This window comes from Glycine max, chromosome 12, assembly GCF_000004515.6.
Source record: "Glycine max cultivar Williams 82 chromosome 12, Glycine_max_v4.0, whole genome shotgun sequence".
Lineage (NCBI taxonomy): Eukaryota > Viridiplantae > Streptophyta > Magnoliopsida > Fabales > Fabaceae > Glycine > Glycine max.
The window spans coordinates 120,520-144,808 of record NC_038248.2 but is presented as its reverse complement, the minus strand read 5'-3'; the positions used below and the strand labels follow the sequence as shown (position 1 = coordinate 144,808).

The window sequence follows — 24,289 nt, the reverse complement described above, 5'->3', positions numbered from 1 at the left end:
TCACAACAAAACTTTGAATCCAACATAAAAGTTACTGAAAGTTGTTTCAATTTATAATTAATTTTAAATTTTTCTTTAACATGAAATCAAATTAAACATATGTAAAAATATATTTAAAATCAATTTTAAACTTAGAATCAATTCTTAACACTAAACCAAACAAACACTAAAAATAATTCTTTCAAAGTTCAAAATTTTAACTGCAAAAACCATAAACATGTCCTTCTGATTATCATTTTGTGAATAGTGATTCTTATAAGAAATTTATTTAGAAAAATGGCATTCAAATCAGGAATATAGTTATAAAAAAAATATTTGGCTTTTTATATTTTTGTTGAATTTAATATATTTCATTATTTAAAACAAAATTGATTATATGAAGAACGAACGTGTTTAATTTTAATCAAATAATTAATTGTATTTTTTAATATATATATATATATATATATATATATATATATATATATATATCATTTTAATACAATGTTAACATAAAATTATTTTATATTAACATCTCAGTTAATAAGTTTGATTATATTAAAAAAATTACACTAACATCAAATTATAAATTATCGTTTAATTTTTTTTAAATAATTTTATTTTAAAAATTAATAAATTTATTATAAATAATGATATGTGATTAAATGAGCGAATAAAAAAGTTATATTGTGATTATATAACCTTTTTCTCATATTAAAAATTATGTAAAATGTCAAACTTATTAAATTGAAAAGAAAGGAATCAGTTGGTTGAGCTTTCAATGTTTTGGTGGAATAAGTATCTAGGGTAGGTGACATTTTGTGCTTTCTTCTTTTGCTTCAATAATGGAATTGCTAATACTGTGCAACATGGTTGTAATCATTATGTTTGCAGTTGTTAATATAAGAAAAATATTAACTACGTTATTAAAGTATTAGTTAAAAAAATTAAAAAAATAAATTTTTTATTGAGATGTGTAAATTGTATTATTTGTAAAAAAATGCTTTTATCTTATTTTCATAATAAATATTTTTTGTTTTAATTTTTTATTAACAGTAATATCCTAAAGAGGCACCCTTAAAATAAAACCGTGTGTCATCACCCTTTCCTTGGAGTTTTTAATAATGGACTAAAGCAAACTTCCAGTTGTACATAAATCAAAACCCAATGCATTTCAAAACAAAACCTAGCTGGGAATCTCTCTTTATATTATAGTAAGAGATTTTCAAATCCTTATCATTGTCTAACAATGATATCTTTCGTCAATTGAATCCCTCCAACTGCTAAAATCTTCGCTGGTCCAATGTTTTATTGTTTTGCAGATGTCGGGGACACTTTATTCTTATTTTCAAAAATTAAAATACAAAAAAAAACTTATTTGAATACTTTAATATTTTAAAGCTTATGTTTTCTTAATTTTTTTATTGAAGGAAAAAAAATTGAGAACATGTTTTTAATTATTTTTGCTCTCCTTAATTTAAATTTTATGAATTCTCTGTTTTTATTGTCATTGCCAATTTTCCATTGAAGTATTTTTAAGTTTTTAAACTTATTTTCAAAACAAAATTTATCAAGTAAAATTGTTAATAATTTCTTCTGTAATCTAAGTCTATAGTCAAGGAGCTCCAAATTTCTTAGCTCCATCATTTATTTGGATTGCATTCTTTTACACTTTTTTGTGAAGTAAAAAAATTTTATACATTTCAATATTTTTAGATTCATTAAATTATTCTCTTGGAAATGATTAAATCAACCTTTGGCATCGCTATTTCATCCTTTCAATTCATATAGATGAATTTGGTGATAATTTTACATTTGTGACGAAATAATTTAAAAAGTAAAAGACTAATGCAATAATATTTTAATAAATGAACAATTAATTTAGTGATAATTTTTAAATATAAAAGCTTGATAGCCTATCCAATTAAAATATATTTATTTATTTTTTATTTCTCCTAAAGGTCGTCGATGAGAGAAGGGTGGAATGCGTAATATTATAGATTTTAGTTACTGAAAGAATTGTTAAACTAGAAGGCTAATGCCAGAAGTTTTAATATGATTAAACCTCCCACCAAAGATTAATCCTATAGTCTATCCTTTAGGTCAAATTTTATGAAAATTCCTCAGAATTTCACTAGACAGCCAAAGATTCAAACTATGATGTCACAATTAAAAAATGTTAGAAGGCTAATTCTATTTATTTGTTTTAATTTAACATTTTATTTTAATTTCTTTTTAAAAAATAATGATAGAAATTATATCTTAATTTTTTTATTTATTTTACTACTAATATATTTTAAGTTTCTGATAAAATCCACTATAAATAATGTTGTGATAATTGTTAGTAGAAAACTTTCCTTTTAATTCTACTGGTTTAAGGGTCAAATTTCAGGGAGGCCCATTTCATGAAACGGTCACTGTGAACAATGAATATCACAACGGAACTCTGGTTTAGTTGGAAACCTTTTTTTAAAGAAGAAAAAAAAGGAGAGTTTGAATCCAATGTTGCTCGTAATAGTTTTGGCTAAATTACAATTTTGATTTATTTCATTCTTGATCTACAATTTTTTTTTCTCTAGATTTTAGTGTCTGCATTTTAAAAAATACATAATTTTAGTTAAATTTCAATTTTATATATGTTTTTTCTTTTATTTTAGTCCAATTAAATTTTAGACCTAACTTATTCATTTTAAAGAACTTGCTTATTTCTTGTTTTAGTTTTGTTTCCACATGGCTACGAGCGAATAGCGTCCAACCCTTCCTTAATGGCTATTGGATGTTTTAATTGATTTATCTTTGTATTCTATTGAATTTTCTTCTTGATTATTTTTTTTTATAAACTTTTTTATGCAAAACGTTTAATCATCATTTTTCATAATATAAAAGTTTAGGAAATAACTAAAAGGTGAACTTAATCATTAGAACCATTGGAAAATAACTTAGACTTCAAATATGAAAGTATGTTTTATCCCTTTAAAAAATCAATGAATTAACAAAGAACATAAGAGTTTAATTGATTATAACAATCACATAAGTAACGTGAATTCAGTTACATACATTTCTGCATTGTGAAAGAGAACAAAGATTAACTTAAGTTAGTTCACCTTCAAAGAAATATAATAAAATCACTTAATAAGATAGTTCACTTTCAAAGAAATATAATAAAATCACTTAATAAGATAGTTAACTCTGATAGCAAATAACTATGTGGATTATATTAGGGAGTTTTCTCATTTCAAACTTAAGTCGAAGTAGATGATAAGTCCTACTAATCTTGAGAACAAACAATATAAATCGTCACTAAATTTAATGTTAGTAACTACATTAATTATTATTTTTAATTGTGATGAATTAATTTAAGGAGATATTTGGTAGGCGGAAAAAAATTTCGTGCCTGAAAATCATAATTCATTAAATTCCTATAAATCATGATTTATAAGTATAATCGATTTGATTGGTTGTAAATATCTTTTAAGAATATTTATATAAATTTTCAGAGAATCAAAGATTTGAAAGTTTTACCTGTTAGAATAACAAGAGTAACGTAATATTTTTTAATGAAATACAAAAAAAATCAAAATTCTCAGGTTTAAATTTCCAGAAAATTAAAAATTTGTACCCTAACAAACGTCCCCAAAAAGAATATGACGGTAGTGAAAACTTAATGTCAATTCATCCCCTCTCTATGTAGATCAATGTAGCCTTCTAAACTAAATAATAATATGGAAGAATTAAGCAGGCAAAACTGGCAAGCAAAGCAGTAAATAGATTTTCAAGTATAACCCTTTAAGGAAAAAAAAATAACAGAAACAATGAAGCAAATTTGAATTATATACGGGAATAAGGAATACATGATCGCATTTAAACAAACTTTACAGGCATAAAAGTATATCACCATGCAAACAGACATTAATTGTTTCATGTACAAATGAAGCCCGTCCAGATAATGATCCCTCCTTCGCCCAGTCAAAGCAGCAAAGGTTTTATCCAATTCCAAAAACCAAATAAAGAAGACAGGAAATTACTGTAAGCTTTTAATGAAATAGCCCAAACCCAGACTTGAAACAAAATAATAAAGCAAATGAAGAAAAGAAGAACCCCGTATGAAAGAATTAAGTCCCTCGCCCCACCCACCAATGTTGTTGTGGTTGTAATGATGAATATAACAGTAACAGTAACATCCTTATTCAAGTTACTCTGCAATGGGTTTGGTCTTGGACCTGTAGAGGAGTTTCTTCTTCTTGGATGTTTGGTTGTCTATGGTGAGTACAATCTTGCCAGGTTCACCAATTTTGAAACCGTTGGTAAGAACGGTCTCATCAGCGGGAGCAATTTTCCTGCTCTTGTGTACTATGACAGTGTATCCATCCTCAGCGCTGGGCACAAATTCAGCTCCATAGCTGACATCCCAACCCACCACTCGGATTTCCCAAACAAGATGGCTTTTCTGCAACAACAAAAGAAGAAAAGATTGATCGGTACAAAACAACTATGTCATGAATGTACGGACGTGTAGGGGAGACCAGAGGATGACAGACCTCAGAAACAGGGAACTCAACAGAATGTTTGGTAGCGGGTTTAATAGTAAACTCCGTAACAGGGTAAGCAGAGGTGAATTCCTGTTCAGCCTCTCTGCTAAGACCACCGTATTGAACCGGGACCAGCTCCGGAGCTATATATCTGTAAGGTGGGATGAGAATGTTAGTGGAGAAAGGGTATAGATGAGAGAGAGAGAGAGAGAGAGAGAGACTAGACCTGAAAAGGGTATCAGCAGATTTGGAAGGGCCAGCAAAAACAAATTTACTCTTGGTCCTCTGTGTGAAGAAGGGACTGATCATCCTAGAAAAGGCAAGGTACCACCAGGGGACATTGATGAATATCTGCTTGGCAACGAACTCAGGGTAGTTGTCCTGAAGCAGTTGAAGGGCCTGATTGGTGGCCTGCCTCAGTTCCCTCTTGCCCAGTCCGGGAGAGTTCTTAAGGTCGTTCACCTGAACTATTGTCGATATCCCATTCGGAGAGAAGTCAAGGCTTCTAACGCTCTTCTCCAACGACTGAATCCTCCACCTTATGAACTTGTTCCTCTTTTCCTCGTCCAAAAACGTCTTGCTGTACAACTCCTTGTCCTCAAACTCCCCAAAGACGTTGTAGTACACCGGGTGCCCTTCTTTGTCGTATCCATCCTTGAACACCACCTTCTCCCAATCACTTCCAAGATCTTCCTCCACTAGACCCTCTATTCCAAATTCCTTTCTCCATCGCACCGTGTTTCTTATCATGTTCAAGGCCTCCTTCACCTTGAAATCCCTTGCCCTAAGAAACTTTAGCAGAATCACATCGCTCCTCTCGTCCCCCAGCAGGGGAATTCCCCATATCTCAACTTCCTCTGGAACAACCTCCCGACCTTTTTCTTCTTCTTTCACTTCACTTTCCTTCTTCTCTTCCCTCACTTCTACTTCCACTTCTTTCTTTTCTTCTGTCACTTCTGTTTCCTTCTTCTCTTCGATCACTTCCACTTCTTTCTTTCCTTCGGTCACTTCCACTTCCTTCTTCTCTTCCGTCACTTCAACTTCCTTCTTCTCTTCTACTATCACTTCCGCTTCCTTCTTCTCTTCCGTCACTTCAACTTCCTTCTTCTCTTCCGTCACTTCCCCTTCCTTCTTCTCTTCTTTCACTTCTGCTTCCTTCTTCTCTTCTGTTACTTCAATTTCCTTCTTCTCTTCCGTCACTTCCACTTCCTTCTTCTCTTCTATGACTTCAGCTTCCTTCTTCTCTTCTGTTACTTCAATTTCCTTCTTCTCTTCCGTCACTTCCACTTCCTTCTTCTCTTCTATGACTTCAGCTTCCTTCTTCCCTTCTGTCACTTCAACTTCCTCCTTCTTCTCTGCTGCTGGTTTCTTCTTCTCCGGTTCTGGCTTGGGAGCAGTTAGCTCATGGTTGTTGAGCGCTTCTTGAACAAGCTTCTTGAGCTCATCAAGGGCTTTCTTCTGCGCCTCGGGGAGGTCGCCAACCACGTTGGTCTCCTCCTTGAACGAAACCGACTGGGAAATCTTGTCTTCTACACCACTCTGGGCCTTCTCTGCTTCGATGTTTTCAGCTTCGGCTTCAGATGGTGGGTTCTCCGCAGGAACAGCGACCACTTCTTCAGCGGAGGCTGGTTTTTGGGGTTCCTCGGCCATGGATGATTGGATAGAAATAAAAATAGAAGAAAAGACAGAATGAGTTTGATTGAGGGTTGAGTTGAAGTTGAAAGGGAAGACAAGAGTTGCTTCAAAAAGAGACCAGACTCATGGGCAATGCTAGAAACCAGTCTGTCATGCCAGCAGATACACCACTTTGTGGGTCCCCCTTAATCATTTCTTTTTTCTTTCCCTTTCCACATTTTTAAACCAACCCACAACATTTACATTTTTTCTTTTACCAAATTCACTTCATAAATCATACTATATGTCATCCATTCATTATAAACTTCCATTAAACCAATCCCTGTTTTTGCATTTTCTTTTTCATTCTTCGATAATTACCTCTAGTTGTAAGCAAACAACCTATGCTCACCAAAGAATAATTTTATTTTAGTGGGGATCAGAATCAACTTTATTTTCAAAATAATAATATTCATAATATCAACGTCAACACAAACGTTCCATTGTCTCCTTTCCCAAGTAACATTGCTTCAAACGTTATCGATATTCAATGCCGTGTTATCATTAACATGATTTAAAAAAATATCACGGCCACCACCAACACCAATCAAACTTCAAATTGTGGAAAGGTACAATGTTCTCCTCTCCTCTGTCTGCATTTTAAAAAACCACCATTCCCATGCTTCACCGAACATAATTTCCTTCTTTTAATTTTCACCTGAACAAATAAAATTTCAATGCTCTAAAAGGTGCTTCTCTTCCTTCAAACACAGTATCTTTGCGCATTTGAAATTTTGTCAAAACCAAATAATTCAAATTGAAAATAATTAAATATAACAATTTCTTCAAATCTATTTTAGGTTCTGAGCTCGCCTGAACCTGACCACAGTTTTGTTCTTCTAGAAAAAGGTCTTATTACAAATAGTGAGAATAGTTCCTACAAGGACTTGTTTGGATGAAAATTCTTAAAACAGTTAAAAATAGAAAAACGAAAAACGTGTTTGGATTATTATGATAATCTGTAAAGCCTGTGCCTTTGGTTCAGTCCCGGCTGACCATAATATCGACGGGTTTGTCTGACCATTTGATCTTGGAAGCCTATATATGTGATTGAAGTTCAAGGTGAATCAATTAAGCCACTGCCCCCAAATGGTCAAAGAAACAGTCACTGTTCAATTTCAAAGTTCAGAAGCCATGCCAATGATGCCATGGTAAAACAAAAGTTGCAGAAAACGAAAGTGAGAAGGAAAGACCAACCAAAAGCAATTAGAATCTACTTTACTTGTTTAAGAAAACATATATTAAGTATGTAAAAAAAAATTCACTAAAGATATCTCATCATTAGTTCTTTTCGAGATAATGAGATTATTTAAGTGAATTTTATTTTTTTCTGAGATTTTTTTTATTAACACATGATCAGAAATTAAATTATGACTATAGCTTAAAGAATTTATCTATTTTAAAAAAACACTTTTTAAAATAAGTTAAGCAAAAGAAAATATGTTTATTTTCTTATTTTATCTATGGAAAATTTTCTGTTTTAGAACACATATACTGATAACCGATTCAAATAACTAAAAGAGAAAAAAATTATTTCATTAATCCAACATACTTTTTCTTCTAATGCTACTGAGTACTGACACTACACATTTAGTTGAAAAAAATTATATCACATTTAAAGTATTTAAATGTTTGAGGTATATAATAATAAGTTTAGGCACTTCATTTCATTAAGTTATGGTAAATAAAAATAAGTTCCAGACAAGCCTTTTGTGGGAAAATGTTCTGTCCACAAGCACAATCACCGTGCACCGTGGTATCTACTTTCGGAGAGAGATAATACAAATGTCTAAGGTGTGATAATAATATTGTATAGAGACGAGAAAACAAAACAAAAGTCTAAGGTTTGAGTAACGATGATATCCATTTTTAAGCTAAACCTATACACTTGAGCACTAAGATCTATAAATAAATGCCACAAACCAAGTTGAGACGTGTTAGTAAGATACTCTTTTTCACATATTTTATTTTATAATAAATAATAAATAGTATGTTATTGTTATTCATTTTAATAGCTTGTTAATTAAAAGGAAAAATTGTAATGCTACTTCTATATTTCAAAAAATTAACTTACGGGAGCAAGTTGTGATTAAAACCATAAAGCAGAATAGCAGATTAGAATCATTGACTTTATGAGCAATAGACTGTTAAAGATGGTGGGAACGAAGCTCAAGCATTCTCATTTCTCAGGCTATCTTTTCACTCCGCTTTTTAATAATTTAATATATATTATATTTTAATTTCTTCTAATACAAACAAGTCTTTTAAAGTCAAATTTCTCCTTTTCTGACTAAACATTATCAGTGTTTACTTTAAATTTCAAAGGATAAAATACAGATTACATAGGTTTTAAAAGTTGATCGTATGAATATATCTACTCTTCCTATATTTCAAAGGATAAAATACAGATTACATAGGTTTTAAAAGTTGATCGTATGAATATATCTACTCTTCCTATATTTCAAAATTTGCTATCTTAGTTATTAGAATTAATTTTAATAATTAATCGTTAAATTTTAAACATTAATTAAACTAAATAATTAACTAATATTTTCTTAAAAATTATTTGAGAAAAAATCAGAATCATAATCTTTAGAGTCAATGACACATTTTTTTACTATTCAACAATTAAAATTAACATTTAAAATTTAACCATTATCGGTTAAAATAAGCTTTAGAGATTAAGATAATAAATTTTAAAATATAAGAAGACCTGGATTAAAAAATAAGATGGAGGGTTTAGTGAAATAGATAAAATAAAAAGATAGATTTTACAATTAAATCCTATTAAAATCTATAAATTGATAATACGGTATTTCATATTATTTGACATATCTATGTTAAAATAAACTAAAATATTGCATATTTTAATCTATTAGAAGAAAATTATGAAATTTTAAAATAAAAGCAAATTATATATTTAAAGCTTCTTTCAAAAATGTAATTTACTTTTGATTTATTTTTTCAAATTTGATACTTATAAGTATTTTATTAAATATATTATAAACTCATCAGTTAATAAATATTAAGCACCACAAAAATTCTCATAACCTTTTTCACTTTTTCTGAAAATTATTTATCTTTCTAACATTTGGCGTCGTAAAGTTTTCTAATAAACAAAGATTATAGTTTTTTTAAGAAAAAATTTGTAATAATATTACTTTTCAAGGAGCCATAAATATTTATTTTTTTAAATAGCAGTTAGAATTGAATCAACTATCTTAGACATGATTCTATTTCTGCCTAAGTGTAACACAACATTACCAAAAAAACAAGTCTGATTGATGAAAAAGAAGATATGATTTTATTCTACTATATAGTATGATTTAATGACTTCGCGTATATCCAAATAATTTAATGAACTATATGCTTTTATTTATCGATCAACTATCGTTCTGTAAGAAAAAAAAAAATCAATCATCTGTCGTGTACGTAAACAAATACTACGTATAGTCAATTTCTTTTAAAAAAATTGTCTACTCCCCAATTTCATTATTGAAAAGCCTGAAGTTCAATTTGATTCTTCATATTTGTGATTCCGTTCACAGACTTTATATTAGTGTAATAATTAAAACAACTATGTATATCCTTTATAAAAAAAAGTATATGGAGAATTATTAAAAAAATAACGATTATTTATTTTATTATTAAAAATACATATTATCATTTGATTAAAAAAACTCTCGCGAATGATATGAAAAATGTGTTCTAAATTTTAACGTATTATTAATATTCTTATCCATTCATTAGCAAGACAAGATAAAATAAGAGGTCTTGATTTATGCTATTATACTAATTCAAATCTTATTTAAATTATCAAGTGATATAACTCAGTTAATTAAGTAAAATATGTCATTGTTATAAATTTTTTATTCTCACTTTGATTCTTACGTGTAAAAAAAATCATTTAAAGTTAATTTAGCATGTCAAAACTTTAAATTTTAAAATTAGTATCCTAAGATAAATTCAAGTTATGTTTTAGATCATCGACCTAACTTAATTTAATATTTTCTATATTTTTAAAATACGTACTTTTTGAATAGTGATTAACTGATAATAACTTTTCCAAACTTAATAAATAATATTTTACATAATATAATATTACTGTATATAAAAATTATTTACAAAAGTATATATTTATTTGTGCTTTATACTTTTCAATTCCATGATTTAGTTATTTATAATTTTAAAAATATTACGCTAATAAGTTGGTTTAACTAAATTTTATTTTATATATTATCTTTTTTAATGAATTGAGTTTAAATTAAAATAAAATAATCATGTTAAGTCATATGAGGATGAAAAGTTTGTCTCATAAATAATCGTACGAAATACACAAATTATGTTATTTTTTTATTTGTAAAAATTAAATACAAATATTGAAAAATTTATATCAACTCACACAATCTATTTAATCAAAAAATGAGGTTGGTACTACTCATAAAACAACTATATTGTTAAAGTAAGAATGAATAAATTAAAATAATACATATAATCTAAATCAAGAAGAAAAAAATTTCGCTGTGATTTTTTATGCTATTTTATTAATTAAAATTGAAATTCACTGCTTTTATATAAATTATAATTATAATATAAGATTTGTAGAGTAAGATTTTTTCCCTACTCTCTTATTTGAATACTGATTATATATATAGAGATATGCATTACGACTTTTACTCATAATCATCAAGAATAATAAGATATACTTTTCTTATTTCTAAGTAATTTTAATTTAATTTTAAATATAAATATTTAAATAATAAAAATATCATAAAATTAATTTTTTTCCTAAGAATATAATTGAATTATATATTTTTTAAGTAGTCCATATCATATTTTATTTAACATATATTTAAGTAGTAAATAAGAGATGTTTCTTAATCTACTTTTATATTATAAATTTAAATGTAGAATCTGGAAAGTGTCATTCTCATTCTTCCCACTATCATAACTATTTTTTTTTTATATTATCTTTCTTTTATCATTTAGATTTAGAAGTGTATTTCACATATTATTCCTGCATTTATATAAAAAAAAAACTATTTCAATTATCTCAAATTACCCTTTTTTTCTCTACTTGTACAATTAATATTCTTAAATGTTTATTCTTTTCATGTAGATCGATGTAATATGTGAGATAATGATATTTTTAGTTGTTGAATTTTTTTTTTCAAGTTTTCAATTTTAGTCTTAAAACTAAATTTTAACTGATATTAGTATCCGAACTTTTATCCATTAATGATTTTAGTTTTTATCATCAAATATTATTGTTAATGAATAACGTGACATTAATTAATTAATTAATTTATTATATTTCGTGACAGTTACCTTTCTAATGATTCAAAATTATCGAAAAAATAATAGAGTGTGGATAGATTATTTTAAAATATTTATTTATAAAAGTAATCCAAAATGATTCATCAAGATGAAAAGAATATATTTTATGTAGTATGGACACGTATCCCTAACCTCAATATGTTCTTCTGGAACAGCCTGTCATTGGATTATAATCTTGACATTATCATGATGCAACCCTAACACAGCACAGCCCTTAGCAGGCAACAAACAAGAGAGACATGCATTATTATATTATTACAAGGGAAGAAAGATGTATTGTGCGTCTGTCTGTTAATTAAAAGAGTAACTATACATAAATGATTATTTATTTTAAATATCGGGTTGTTAATGACAAGTTGAATGTTTATAAAATATTTTGTAATTTAAAACTCTAAAACAAAACAAGGGGGCTTTATTTGTCTTTTTGCACATAGAGTTGACATGGACCTTTCTTGCTTCTTGAAGCACCCCAAACCTATTGGCTGTCTCGATGGATGGATATTTTCTTTCTCTTTGGGTAAAATTATTCGCTCTAAGACAAAACCCAAAACGTCTTAAAGACATTTTAGAAAGAAAGAGGTAGGTTACTTGCCTAAGACTAATTCCCTTAAGCTTTGCTTGCATCATATATTGGACTTGATAAGCGTCCAATTGTAATGGATAAGTCTCAAATTAATAATAGAATCACACATTTTCAACTTTCGCTATCCTTATAATTTCCAAGTTTCTTCTCAGCTTCATTCAGAAATATTTCTTCTACAGCCACTATTGCACTCAGTGTATGCGTATCCGACTTCTCTTTCAGTATGAATCACTTTCAATTTGTTTTAATTTTAAAACAATATAACAATTTTAATCATACCTTTACTTAATCATCATCATAAACATAAAAGCTTTTTGTTAACACGCACGTTTATAAGATTTTTTTATAATCCAAATGACATTTACAGATGATTAGAAACGACTAAACGAAAGACTAATTATTTGTAACCTTATCAAAGTTGTAAACTATTAGGGTTACGTCGGCCTTCAAAAAATAATATATTAAGTAAACAGTTCAAACTAAGACTTGTAAAACTTAATAAACTCATCCACATAATCACATCCCTAATTAAGCATGATAGTTTATTTGCAATATTTTTTCATTAAATAAAACACTTTTTAATTATTTTTCTAAAATTAAAAAATTTTAACCCTTAAATCTTATATTTTAATTTATTTTGTTTCCATTAAAACAATTTTTTTAAAAAAATAAAATTTATAATTATTTGACATATTACATAAAGATACAAACACTTGTAGCTTACCAATATTAAGTTGGTGTAACCGAAACTTGACTTAAATTTTTTGAGGTCTAAATTTTGTATATGAAAAAAACATAATTAGAAAAAAAATTCAACTAAAAGTTGTTAGTTAAGTATTTCATAAAAAATTAGTTGTAGATAAAATTGATAAATATTTTACATATATAATTTTATTTTCATTAAAATAATTTTTCTTTAGATATTTTTAAATTTATAATTATTTGACATATTACTTAAAGATCCAGATACTTGTACCTTACCAATATTACATTGGTCTAAGTAAAACTTAACTTAATCCTTTTGAGGTCTAAATTTTATATATAAAAAATATATATAATTAGGAAAAAAAAACTCTATTAAAAGTTGTTAGCTAGGTGTTACTAAAAAATTAATTATTGATAAATATTTTACATGTATAATATGGGAAAAAAGAACCCGTATCTTGAACAGAATGCAAATGAATTGACAATTCCCCAGGTCCAGAGGTTTTTATACACAAATACTCGTACCTTATACAGAATATAATTTTTCATCCCATACAGTAAAGCTAAAATTGACAGAACCGGACAATTCACAATTCTCGTCTGATTCCTTGGTGATTGTAAATGTAGGATTTAGCAGAGCAAATGAACAAGGCCAATCCCATTACACTGAGTCCAGCAAGTAGCCAATAAAAGTAATCAACATGCGCCTTATTCAGATTATTGGCAAACCAACTGTCTTGTCCATCTTTGCCAGACAGTTTCTCTATCACAGAAATGAGAAAGCCACTTATAAAGCTCCCAACACCAAAGATGCTCAAGTAGAGAGCAAGACCCATGCTTCTTAGTTCATTTGGGACCTGGTCATAGAAAAATTCCTGCAGACCAACCATGGTAAAAACTTCAGAGACTCCGAACAAGAAATATTGGGGAATCAACCACCATATACTCATTGGAACAGTTGCATTAGGTTCATCAACAACACCAGACTCTTGAGCTGTTTTCAATCTTTTCATCTCAACAAGGGCTGCAAATACTATGGTAAATATGGATATAGATATTCCAGTCCCAATTCTTTGCAGCATTGTGATTCCTGAGGGTTTGCCAGTAATAGCTCTTGCCATTGGCACAAATAGGCGGTCATAGATGGGGCTGAACAGAACAATGGCCACAGTGACAAGCGTTTGAAGAGAAGCAGCGGGTATGTCAAAGCCAGGAAATATTGTTCTCTCCATAGTAATCCCTTGCTTGGTAAAGAACGTAGGAACTTGAGCAAACACCACAGCATAAACCAGAGTTGTAGCCCAAATAGGAACCAGCCTTAGTACTGCTTTTGCTTCTTCCACCTCACTAAGGCTACAACTCTCGTCTTCTATAGAATCCTCTGGCGCTAACAATGCTTTGTTGAGGAACCTGCCAATGTGGAGAACACTAATTAAATAGTTCATCAAAATAGTATTTTCAATGAGCTCGGCTAAATGTTGCTATTTATTACAATTTATTGCATAAGACTCTATAAAGGAAGTTGCATAAAGCATAAAAGCAAAACTCAAATTGGACTATAAGGGGGTATTCCATCATATTTGCTGCTTTAAGAATGCAAATAATTAGAATGACAGACTACCAAACAATTAAACAAGCAGAACTTAGCATTGTGATTCTTACTCAAATTGTTCTGCTTTGACAGCTGTGCTTGATAGGGTGGATCGGCGATTTCTTATAGCAGCAACAAATACACGGCCAATTCTGAGAAAGGGGCTTTTGCCACGCTGCTGAATGTTAAACCTGTAGGTCACTGTTCCAAGCATGAAAACAAGCAATGCAATAATCATGGCAACACAAGGAATTCCAAATCCAAGAACCCAACTTAGGTTATCTTGTATATAGTTCAAGATGGAAAGAGTTGCCATGCAACCTGCACACATAGTAAAATACCACCAATTAAAGAAAGAGCTTCTATCTTTGTACTCCTTTGGATGTTTTTCATCGAATTGATCTGCACCAAAAGCCTGAACACAGGGCTTATGTCCACCTTGCCCAATGGCGACCAAATAAAGAGAGATAAAGAACAAAACTATTTGCGACTGAGGAGAGCATGATTTGAATTCATTGCCAACCTGGCACTCAGAACCGGTGGGAGAGGGAAGCATAGCTGATAGTGTTAACAAGCCTAGTCCCTGTAATTCACATTAAGCCATGGATTAGCACGAAACAATGCAAGAACACATGATTCAGAATGAAAATTCGTTCTTTTTTGTAGTTTTCTTAAACAGTATTTTTTCGGTTCATAAAAAAAAAGAGCGTCAGGAAAATAGAAACAGATTAAATTAAATTTTTATTTGAATGACAGAGATGACATATAGTGTGTAAAATGGACTTACTAATAGAAAGGATAATTACCAAAATATAGATGAAGGAAGCGAGTATTATAGTGCGGTAGCGGCCGAGAAGAGAATCAGCAAGGAAAGCCCCAAAGAGAGGAAGCAAGGAAGCAGTTCCTGACCAGATATTAACATTCTCGGCGGCGGTGGCAGTAGTCTGATGGAGTGGGCCCGTGAGGTAGGTTATGAGGTTCCCCTGAATCCCATAATATGCAATCCTCTCCGCCACTTCCACACCTATGATAAACCCAGCGGATCTCCATGACCCAGATTTCGATCTCACCGAGGCTCCACCTCTGTAGTCAACAGCCTCCAGAACCGGAAGGGGACTTTCACCTTCAACCTCCTCCGTTTCCCAATTCTCCATCCTCCTATTCTTCTCACTCTTGCTACTAGCTTACCCTCATCGCATCTCTTCACCTGTTCAAAACGTGCTTGCTCTGTTAATTTCGGCAACCACGTTAAAGGGCAATTTCTTCTAAATTCTGATTAGTTGGACAGCATGACACACAAATACCAAATAGGAGACAGCATATTTACACTGATACCCTATAATTTGACTGAAGTAGTACTCCTGAATCATGTGGCAACTATGTGTATGTTATGTGCCTGTTTGATATGTCAGATAAATTAATTGAGTAAAAATTGATTTTTAACATATTTTTACATGTCTGATCTTAACTTAGAAAAAAATTTAAAACTAATTTTAAATTAAAATAATTTTGTAATTTTTGTGTTCAACCTAAAATTTTATATTGGATTTTATTTTTAATTTGATTTTATAATAAAAATATTTAAACATAAATTATATTACTTTAAAATTAATTTTTTTAACGTGAATCCAAACACACATATTATAATATTATATTATAGTATTTTATTCGATTGCTTTTCTAACTTATCAAAAAGAAAATAAAACATCCTACTCTAGAAGGAAACATAACTTAAACAAAAAGGAATTCACCTCTCAGTACACATGGTTGCAACTTGCAATTATATACTACTTTGTAGTCGTGTTTCAAAATTTGCTTAATGGTATGCACAACAGCACAAGTGAATAGCAAGAATGATGAATATATGACAAACCTTTTTTTTAGCTTGAGTAAGATTGAAGGTATCCATGACGAAATTAGTGAAAAGTGTCATAGAGTATATACTTCTTACACAGGTAGAATCCTTAAGGTACCGTTGAGTAGAACAGAATTATTATTTTTTAACAAATAGAATTAAGATTAAAATTTTGAATTAAACTATAGTGTACAAATATGAGATTCATACTAAATTTTATAACTTTTTTCTAATTTCTCTTCTCCTTTCACACAATTGAACACTCCCTAACCGTTCAATGCCCAAGTTCTTTTTTTTATGAGCAATGCCCAAGTTCTTCTCCTTCCACTTTATTGTTTTTTACTTTTTAATTAATACTAATATAGATAATAAGAACAGCTTATTTTTGAAAAAAAATTATCTAAAAAATCAAAGATAATATTAAGAAATTATAACAATTCGCACATCCTACTTAATCAATTAAGTAAAGATTCCTTAACATTTATTTTTAAATTGAATAATATTAAGTGCATGTTTGAGTATCCATTACAAATAAGTGTCCATAGCAAAATAAAGTTTGTAAAAGTATTCTTATCTTTCTTTTTTTTCTTTATGTTTGAAGTAGATCATTAGATTTGATCTCAAAATTTATACACAACAAATTAAACTAAAAATCAAATACACTCTAAATTTCAAAAAACAATATCATTGGATTTAAATTTATAGTTGTATTAAAAAAAAACACATTCAATTATCTTCTATCATTTATCATTAATGGATAACTTTCATATTGTAAAAATTTAAATTGTTTCTAGATATTTTTCAATAATATTAAAAATAAACAAAATTGTTAATATAAATTTTTTGACATAAAAAAAATCTGTCCCAAATTTATCCGGTGTTTTTAAGAAAGACAAATTGTTATGTTGGATGAAGTTTTTATCTTTAATAGTATGTTTGGTTAGAGAGGAAAGAAAAAACTTAAATTTAAATTGAATAGAAGGTGAAAAAAAACAAATCGTTTCCACTTCATCGTGCTCCGTATCTCCCTTTCCTTGGTTAGCTTTTTCGTTTGTTTAGCTTTATTAGAAAATTTTTACTTTTGCCGGAACCTTTATGATAGAGGGGTTTCAAAGTTTGTACATTTGATGTTTCTTTTTTTTCCCAAAGCCCAATAAAATAACTTGGTTCTTAGAGTCATCTGGTTTGTTTACCTCTAAATATATTAAGCAATGTCTGGTTCATAATCCTTCAAGCCTTGAATTGTGTTTCTCCAACACTTTTTTGAGCGTGAAGTCTTTCTCCAAGGTTAAGGTCAATGCTTGGACTCCGGTAATTTATGGTATTTAACAATTAACACTAAGGATCTATTATGGTCATGGAAACATACTTTCTGTGGGAGCTTTAGGATTGGCCTGCTGCCATAGGACCCTTTCGTTCTACCCACTATCATAGAGGTTTTGGGGAAGACAATGACGAACAAGCTTTAGGGAACTCTACTAAAGATCCATTTGTAATTTTGAATAAATTTTAACTAATAATAGGAGATTCTGTTGCTAGCATAAAGTGTAAATTTCTGAGTTCGAGACAGTTATGCAATGCCTGTAGATTTGTTTTTTTTGGCAGTAAATTAGCTCGCCGCTGTGTTTAATGTAGCGGTTGCTTTTGTTCTTGTAGCAAACAAATACTGCAGATATGTTAGATGAGGCTGTAGCGTATGCCAAGTTTCTACAAAAGCAAATTGAGGTACTCTCATTTGCGTGACTAGATTTATGCTTGTGACTTCATTTTCTCTGGTGTTTTCTCACACAATATATTCACGATTTATCTTGCCCCTGGGCTTGCTGCGACCAATCTTTCACGAATTGAGAAACTTGAAACATTGCAGGAACTGACAGAACACCAACGGAGGTGTAAATGCGTGGTTCAAGAGTAAATTGCTGATTGTTCCATGCAGTGCTTGGCTTATGAATTATCAGAATTTTTTATGTTCTGATGAAGATCAACCATACACTCTGGATGCCAATTAAACTTAATATATTCGGATAACTTAAAAGATGCATATATTATACATGTTGGGGGTGGCACTGCCAAGTTCGAGACGAATCCATTACAAACAGAATTACCTTAGAGTGGTATAATTGTATTGTAGTGTTGGACAACTCTTAAGATACACAAATCTGCAAAGTTAATTGCCACTTGGACTTGTCTTTTACATAGATATACACATAACCATATGTGGAATTTTTTATCACCAGGTTCTGCCGATATATAGCTGATAGATTTTTGCATTAGTCTATTCATTTGTTATTTTATTTTATAATATTAGCCATATTTTATTGGCATAAGTACTATATTTACATTAGACCAAACGCGGGTATATTAACATCATCCTAATTAATATACGAAACTTTCTAGTATAGAACCCCTTTCCGCAGCGTACTTCAACTAAGGTGTCTCAACACCTTCACATATACTTTCTCGGACTAAACAATGTAATTAGAAAAAACTGAAGATTTCTCCCTGTAATTAATTTTAAAGTTGTTTTTAAAACTAATTTTAACCGATTTTAAAATGAATTTTACTTCTTAAAATTAGTTTTAAAATTGATTTTCAACTAAATTATAATAACAAAACTCCTACTCAGATCCATAAAAGTTGCCTGATTAAAATATCGGGTTGAATTTAAATACTAAGGTTGAAGTAAGCCCATTTCGTATGTATAGGGTATTAAGGTGGTCTGTCTGAAACAAACAAGTTTTACTGCCCAAAGGAAATTGGAATTTGTCTCCCACCCGATCTTCAGAGGGAAGCAGAATCACAATCACCCAAGATGAGTGTGTTTACTTTGGTAATTAGAGTTGGATCCGATATAATCTTCAATTTCTGATGCATGTTTAACATTGTGCTCGTGGCAGGACCGAGAATTTTAGTATCCATTTAACCATGATTAAAGCAAAGTAACAAGAGTTTTACACTTAACACAAATTAAATACAGGGAGTGGTAAACACTGTATTGTTCCCAAAGCTAAAAGATACAAAAATCTAGAGACTGAAGTATTTGCAAATATCAACAAACATGATAGAAACAGAAAAGAAACACAGAAAACAAGTGATTAGTAGAAAAGACAAAAGGAACGTAGTATTTGGTTTAGCAAATATGGGGAAGTCGTTGAGCCAAATAAACGAGATGCCAAGTAAGAGACATGAGATTGAGGATATTGAGGAATGAGGAGTAGGAATTGAGTTTCTTGAGCTTGTCATTGAGCTTGATTATCCTTGTTCTGACTGCATCCTGGTCTGCGGTCGTGGAAGCTGGCTCTTTAGTTCTGCTACTCACATCTTCTGATCTGCCTCTTCCTTCCTCTTTTTCTATCTTTATCCTCTCGAACATCAACTGAATAAACCACAATTTCTAATTTCTTCAAGATATGTATAATTAATAAAAGTAAAAGTAGGGAGAAATTGGGAGCTATAGCAAAATGAAAGACGAGACAGGTTGATATGGGTACCTTGGTGGCCCGAGGCTCCAAGTAAAGAGAATTGAAGAAAAGTGTGACAAGGGAGGCCAGAAGATTATATGCTTGCAATAAGTCAGACTTGTTGGAGAGCAAGGTGTTTCTATGGGCCAAGACATGGGCGAATAAAGCGACCCCGATGCTATAAGACATGGCCCTGAAATAAACAGGATATATTTTACTCTGCACCACTGCAAATTGTTGCCTTGCCATAGCCCTGGACTGCACATAGCTGGAGATGAACGTAACCCACACACACATCCCATAAGCCGTGGAAAACCCCAACATGTTAGCCACCCCCATCAAAGAATTAAGGCTCTGCCTCTCCAAAGATCCTGCTATTAGACGCTTGAATGCATCTTTGGCGTTTGACACGTTACAGGCAATATGGTTCTTGGCTGTTTCTACAGTGTTTTGGGCGTATTCGTGGACATGACGGGCTTTATCATACACTCTCTCTTTGGTTTTACCAGCAACTTGGCGTGCTGCCTCCTTGTTGGCGGCAATCTCGTCCTTCTTCTCATGGATGACCTCTTGAGACTTCTCCATTGCATCCACGATTTTGTGCTTGCATTTTCCATAGGCGTCGCAAATGGGATCTTTAAGATTAGCATGCGTAGGTTGTTCTGGTGATATTGAGATTTTGGTGTTCTGATGGCCACCTTGGTCGTATTCAACCACGACAACTCTGTGCCCTTCTTTGACGATGGTGCTCGCTGCTGCCAGTGAAGTTAACACCAGACTCAGACTCAGCCCTATGACATTCATCATCATTGCTTCTTTTGTTTGCTCGTTGCTGTTTTTAGGATTCAATTCCATTTTAACAAGTCTGGGACTCGGTCACGTCGCATGCTCGGTTAGTATTACACGCCGCCACGTGTCATGCACCTTCTCCACGTGTCCACCTATCATTCTTCGTGTCGCCGTCACCACTCTACTCTAGACTCTACCGGATTCATTTCATTACACCCTTTTTCTTTTTCTTACAATATTCATTATCAAACAACTTTTACTCTTGCTTTTTAACAATTTCAAAACAAACAAATTTACGCTCATGCTACCATAAAGCATTCAAAATTTTTATTATTTATTTTCTGAATAAACCATTTTACTTTAGAAATATCATTTTTCCTTTATCTATAACTTTTGCATAGACTTATCCAAATTTTGTCTCTTAAGTGTAAGGTATCTCTATAGATTAAAGTTATGGGACTAATGTCTTAGAAAAGTAAAATATTAATTAAAGAGTCTTTTATCAATACATACTACTCTGATCCTATAATTAGAAATTGAACTCCTACTATATTTTAAAAGATCTAACTATTACTCACTTATATTTTTATCTTGAAGCAAATTAAGTTAAATTATAATGGGATGGGTATACTATCAGTCAATTATAAATGATTTTACAAAACAAATATAATAAATAGCCTCATAATATAGAATAATTTATGATTAAAAAAACAATATAAAAACTTTTATACTGTCAACATTCTAATGAAATTCATTCAAAATAATGAGTTACAATCACTTACAAAATTTGAAAATACTAACTCTTTCTACATATATATTATCACAACTAGATGCGACATGTCTAGAAACAATTAATTAGACATGTAACCAACTATTTTAGAACAATGGCCCTCTAAATATTTTATTATAACTGACAAAGAAGATTAATACAGACATCTGGCTCAACTGGTCCCGGGGACGTTCTAGTACTTTTTCCTTATGATAATGATAATGAAGCAGAGCCTCTTTTGATTCATAAAATCCTTTTGGTGAATCTTTGATTCATAAATCTAAGACTACTATATAACAACTGCAATGTTATAGCAGATGCCGGCTGCTTGAATGCAATCCTATTAACGAGACTTTGGAGTCGAGCCCAACAAAACAGCCCAACCCAGCAAAATATAATTCGGTCCATTACAGCGGTGATACACACGGGAAATATAATATAAAAACCATTTAAATGATTTCCCTTAATAATTTTTTAGTATTATATCATAAGTATGAAATATTTACTGACATTAACGATTATTATTAGTCTGTGCTAAAGAACTTGATTGATCGATTGATCACTATTAGTAAATTTTTTCTCTTAATTGTATTATTTTTTCCATTTATAAAACTCCATTCAAATGTCTTATTTAAAAATTCTGAAACATACAAGTATGATAAGTAATTGAAAGAGTTGAGAATGAGATTTCAATCCTTATTCCCTTTCTTCCGAGATGAGATGGTATCAGAATTATTAATGATTAAATAATCTAGAGTGTTTTTTATCCTCTTATAAAAAAGTTAAATCTAAGAAAAAAATATATATGTGGACTCATCCGAACTCTAATTAGAAAAAAAAACACGGTGGAAATACGACATAGAAAATCATTAATGTAAACTGGCGGTCCTTAAAAAAAAATCCCTACAGAGAAACAAACAACTTGAGAGAAAAAATAGACAAAAGCAAGCCTTTAAAAAATATAATATTTTTCACGTATTATTGCATTTATATGTAATGATGAAATATTATATTATTTAACGAGCTTAATAACGTATATAATTGTGAATATTATTAAAATTTGAAATTAGATGCAAGTTTAAAAACTTTAAAATTGTTTTTTTGAACACATATAATAATTATAATAGATTGGATGAAATTAACGTTTGATTGTATATAGTAGTAGATAGATATAATAAGGAGGAAGAGATGAGACCCAAAAAGCTGGCATGCATGTGGAGCTAAACCTATTCGGCTTCCTGATATTTAAGAAAGACGATACATCACTTTCAGAATTTCATTTATTCACAGTAATAACAGATTTTTATAAGAAATAAATTTCTGTTCCCAGCCTCAGCTAGCGCATCTATCTAAAGAAAACTAGTCTTAACTTATTATTGCAATTTGCTCTTATATATTAAACCCTCCAGTGTTTGGTCCCTTTGGCTTCTTTGAATTACTTCTTCCATCCCCATATAATTGGCCTTTGAGCCTTTGAGCTTTTACATTAAAATAGTTCGGGCCCTATTTAAAAATGACAATTAGTTCAATGATCTAATTAAAAAAGCTGCAAATCTTTGTAGCCTGTATTTGCATTCCTATAAATTCTAAACTGGTTGAAAAAACTAAAAATACTGAGCCTAGGACCTACAAAAGTGAAAAATAATGACCCGCAGAAGCCAGAAAGTTGGCTTGGAGATATTATTAATTTTTTAATTAGGTCTTTAAATTGTTGTTTTTTTAATTGAGTCTCTAAATTTATATTTATTTTCTAATTAATTTCCTGTTGAGTTATTGTTGGACCTAATTAAAAAATAAATATAAGTTCAAAAATCCAATTGAAAGAATTATTTTTAAGAACTAAGTAAAATGTGATAAAAGTTTAGAAAGTATAAAACCTTTTCTAAACAAATATATACACAGGTATATACCAGCAATTATAGTTTTTTTTTTAAGAGTACCAGTAGTTATATTTAGTTAATATAAATTTTGTCTAAATAAAATCAAATTAGAGAAGAAAGGTTTTTGAAAATTTGACGTAGTAAAATAGTTTTATATAATCGTGCATCTAACCACAGACTATTAATATTATGATACGTTTATTAATTTTTAAATAATTATTTTATAATAATTAATATTAATAATAATTTATGATTGGATAATAATATAAAATTATTTTAAGTAGATAAACTCATTATAGTATAAATATTTGTTACTAATTTTAGTAACTATATAATAGGCTGATGCTATATCTTTTTTATTAGTATATATACGCTGGTGGTATATGTTATTTTTTTTTATATATATTTATATTATATATAAGTAGAAAATGAGATTAGGTTTACTTTCAACGAATATGAAGAGTTAATTATCCCTTAATTTAGAATGTCTAATTTAATTAACTAGTTAAGCATGTATAAATTTTTAAATATTTATCTTCGATTCTTACATATATAAAAAAAATTGTGTGAGCTGAATAATGTAATCATCATAATGTGAGGTTTGCTAACTCTTTTTTAAAACTACATAAGTATAAACATTTATCATCATAGCAGTTATACAATGAATATGCTAGAATAAATTAATTTTATGATTTTTCAAATGATATTGATATAGCTTCTTTTTTTTTTTACTTTTTTAATGGATTATGTAACTGTTTCATTATTAAAAAAATAAATACAACAATAATTATATAAAATAAATTCTTAATACATGGTGGAATAATTATACAGTAATTATATATTAATTTTTTTTACAATGCCTATATTAAAATTTAAGCTACAAATACTTTACAAATAAGAATATCCAGTTTGAAATGCAAATAAAACAATAATGACTAGAATTATTTGCTGAAACTAATGTCTATTGGTATGGAGGACTTAAAACACTTCTGGATCACATGTGAATTTCTTTCTCTCTGTCAATGGATAGTTCCGTTTCCGTCGGCGATTGGAGCAATATTTGACTGCTTGAAAAGTTATGTCCCTTTGGACTTATCTTATAAATATAACTTTATAATTACAAACAACAACAGAGAA

At 30.0% G+C, this 24,289-nt stretch overlaps 3 protein-coding genes across 4 annotated transcripts; all 3 read right to left on the bottom strand.

Moving 5' to 3' along the window:
- Positions 1-3,780: 3,780 nt before the first annotated feature.
- LOC100794623 (patellin-3) lies at positions 3,781-6,551 on the bottom strand. Its single transcript, XM_003540007.5, has 3 exons — positions 4,735-6,551; positions 4,518-4,659; positions 3,781-4,426 (listed from the first exon to the last, which is right to left on the bottom strand). The coding sequence occupies exons 1-3, from the start codon at positions 6,156-6,158 to the stop codon at positions 4,172-4,174; spliced, it is 1,821 nt and encodes a 606-aa protein (XP_003540055.1). The 5' UTR covers positions 6,159-6,551; the 3' UTR covers positions 3,781-4,171.
- A 6,714-nt stretch (positions 6,552-13,265) lies between these two features.
- LOC100776720 (protein NRT1/ PTR FAMILY 5.10) lies at positions 13,266-15,783 on the bottom strand. The gene is made up of 3 exons (XM_003539974.5): positions 15,205-15,783; positions 14,470-14,981; positions 13,266-14,217 (listed from the first exon to the last, which is right to left on the bottom strand). The coding sequence occupies exons 1-3, from the start codon at positions 15,550-15,552 to the stop codon at positions 13,395-13,397; spliced, it is 1,683 nt and encodes a 560-aa protein (XP_003540022.1). The 5' UTR covers positions 15,553-15,783; the 3' UTR covers positions 13,266-13,394.
- A 3,399-nt stretch (positions 15,784-19,182) lies between these two features.
- Positions 19,183-20,605, bottom strand: PM27 (seed maturation protein PM27). 2 transcript variants are annotated; one of them, XM_006591858.3, is made up of 2 exons: positions 19,745-20,605; positions 19,183-19,647 (listed from the first exon to the last, which is right to left on the bottom strand). In XM_006591858.3, exons 1-2 carry the CDS (start codon positions 20,567-20,569, stop codon positions 19,384-19,386), a joined length of 1,089 nt encoding a protein of 362 aa, XP_006591921.2. In that variant the 5' UTR covers positions 20,570-20,605; the 3' UTR covers positions 19,183-19,383.
- Positions 20,606-24,289: the final 3,684 nt, after the last annotated feature.

Excerpts from the sequence above, each read along its gene's own strand:
- LOC100794623 (XM_003540007.5), bottom strand. The coding sequence starts at position 6,158 with ATGGCCGAGGAACCCCAAAAACCAGCCTCCGCTGAAGAAGTGGTCGCT. Across the intron at positions 4,660-4,734 it reads TCTGCTGATACCCTTTTCAG|ATATATAGCTCCGGAGCTGG; the intron begins GTCTAGTCTCTC and ends CCCACCTTACAG. Across the intron at positions 4,427-4,517 it reads TTGAGTTCCCTGTTTCTGAG|AAAAGCCATCTTGTTTGGGA; the intron begins GTCTGTCATCCT and ends TTGTTGTTGCAG.
- PM27 (XM_006591858.3), bottom strand. The coding sequence starts at position 20,569 with ATGGAATTGAATCCTAAAAACAGCAACGAGCAAACAAAAGAAGCAATG. Across the intron at positions 19,648-19,744 it reads TGGAGCCTCGGGCCACCAAG|AAATTGTGGTTTATTCAGTT; the intron begins GTACCCATATCA and ends TGAAGAAATTAG.
- LOC100776720 (XM_003539974.5), bottom strand. The coding sequence starts at position 15,552 with ATGGAGAATTGGGAAACGGAGGAGGTTGAAGGTGAAAGTCCCCTTCCG. Across the intron at positions 14,982-15,204 it reads CTTCCTTCATCTATATTTTG|GGACTAGGCTTGTTAACACT; the intron begins GTAATTATCCTT and ends TGTGAATTACAG. Across the intron at positions 14,218-14,469 it reads GTCAAAGCAGAACAATTTGA|GTTCCTCAACAAAGCATTGT; the intron begins GTAAGAATCACA and ends CCACATTGGCAG.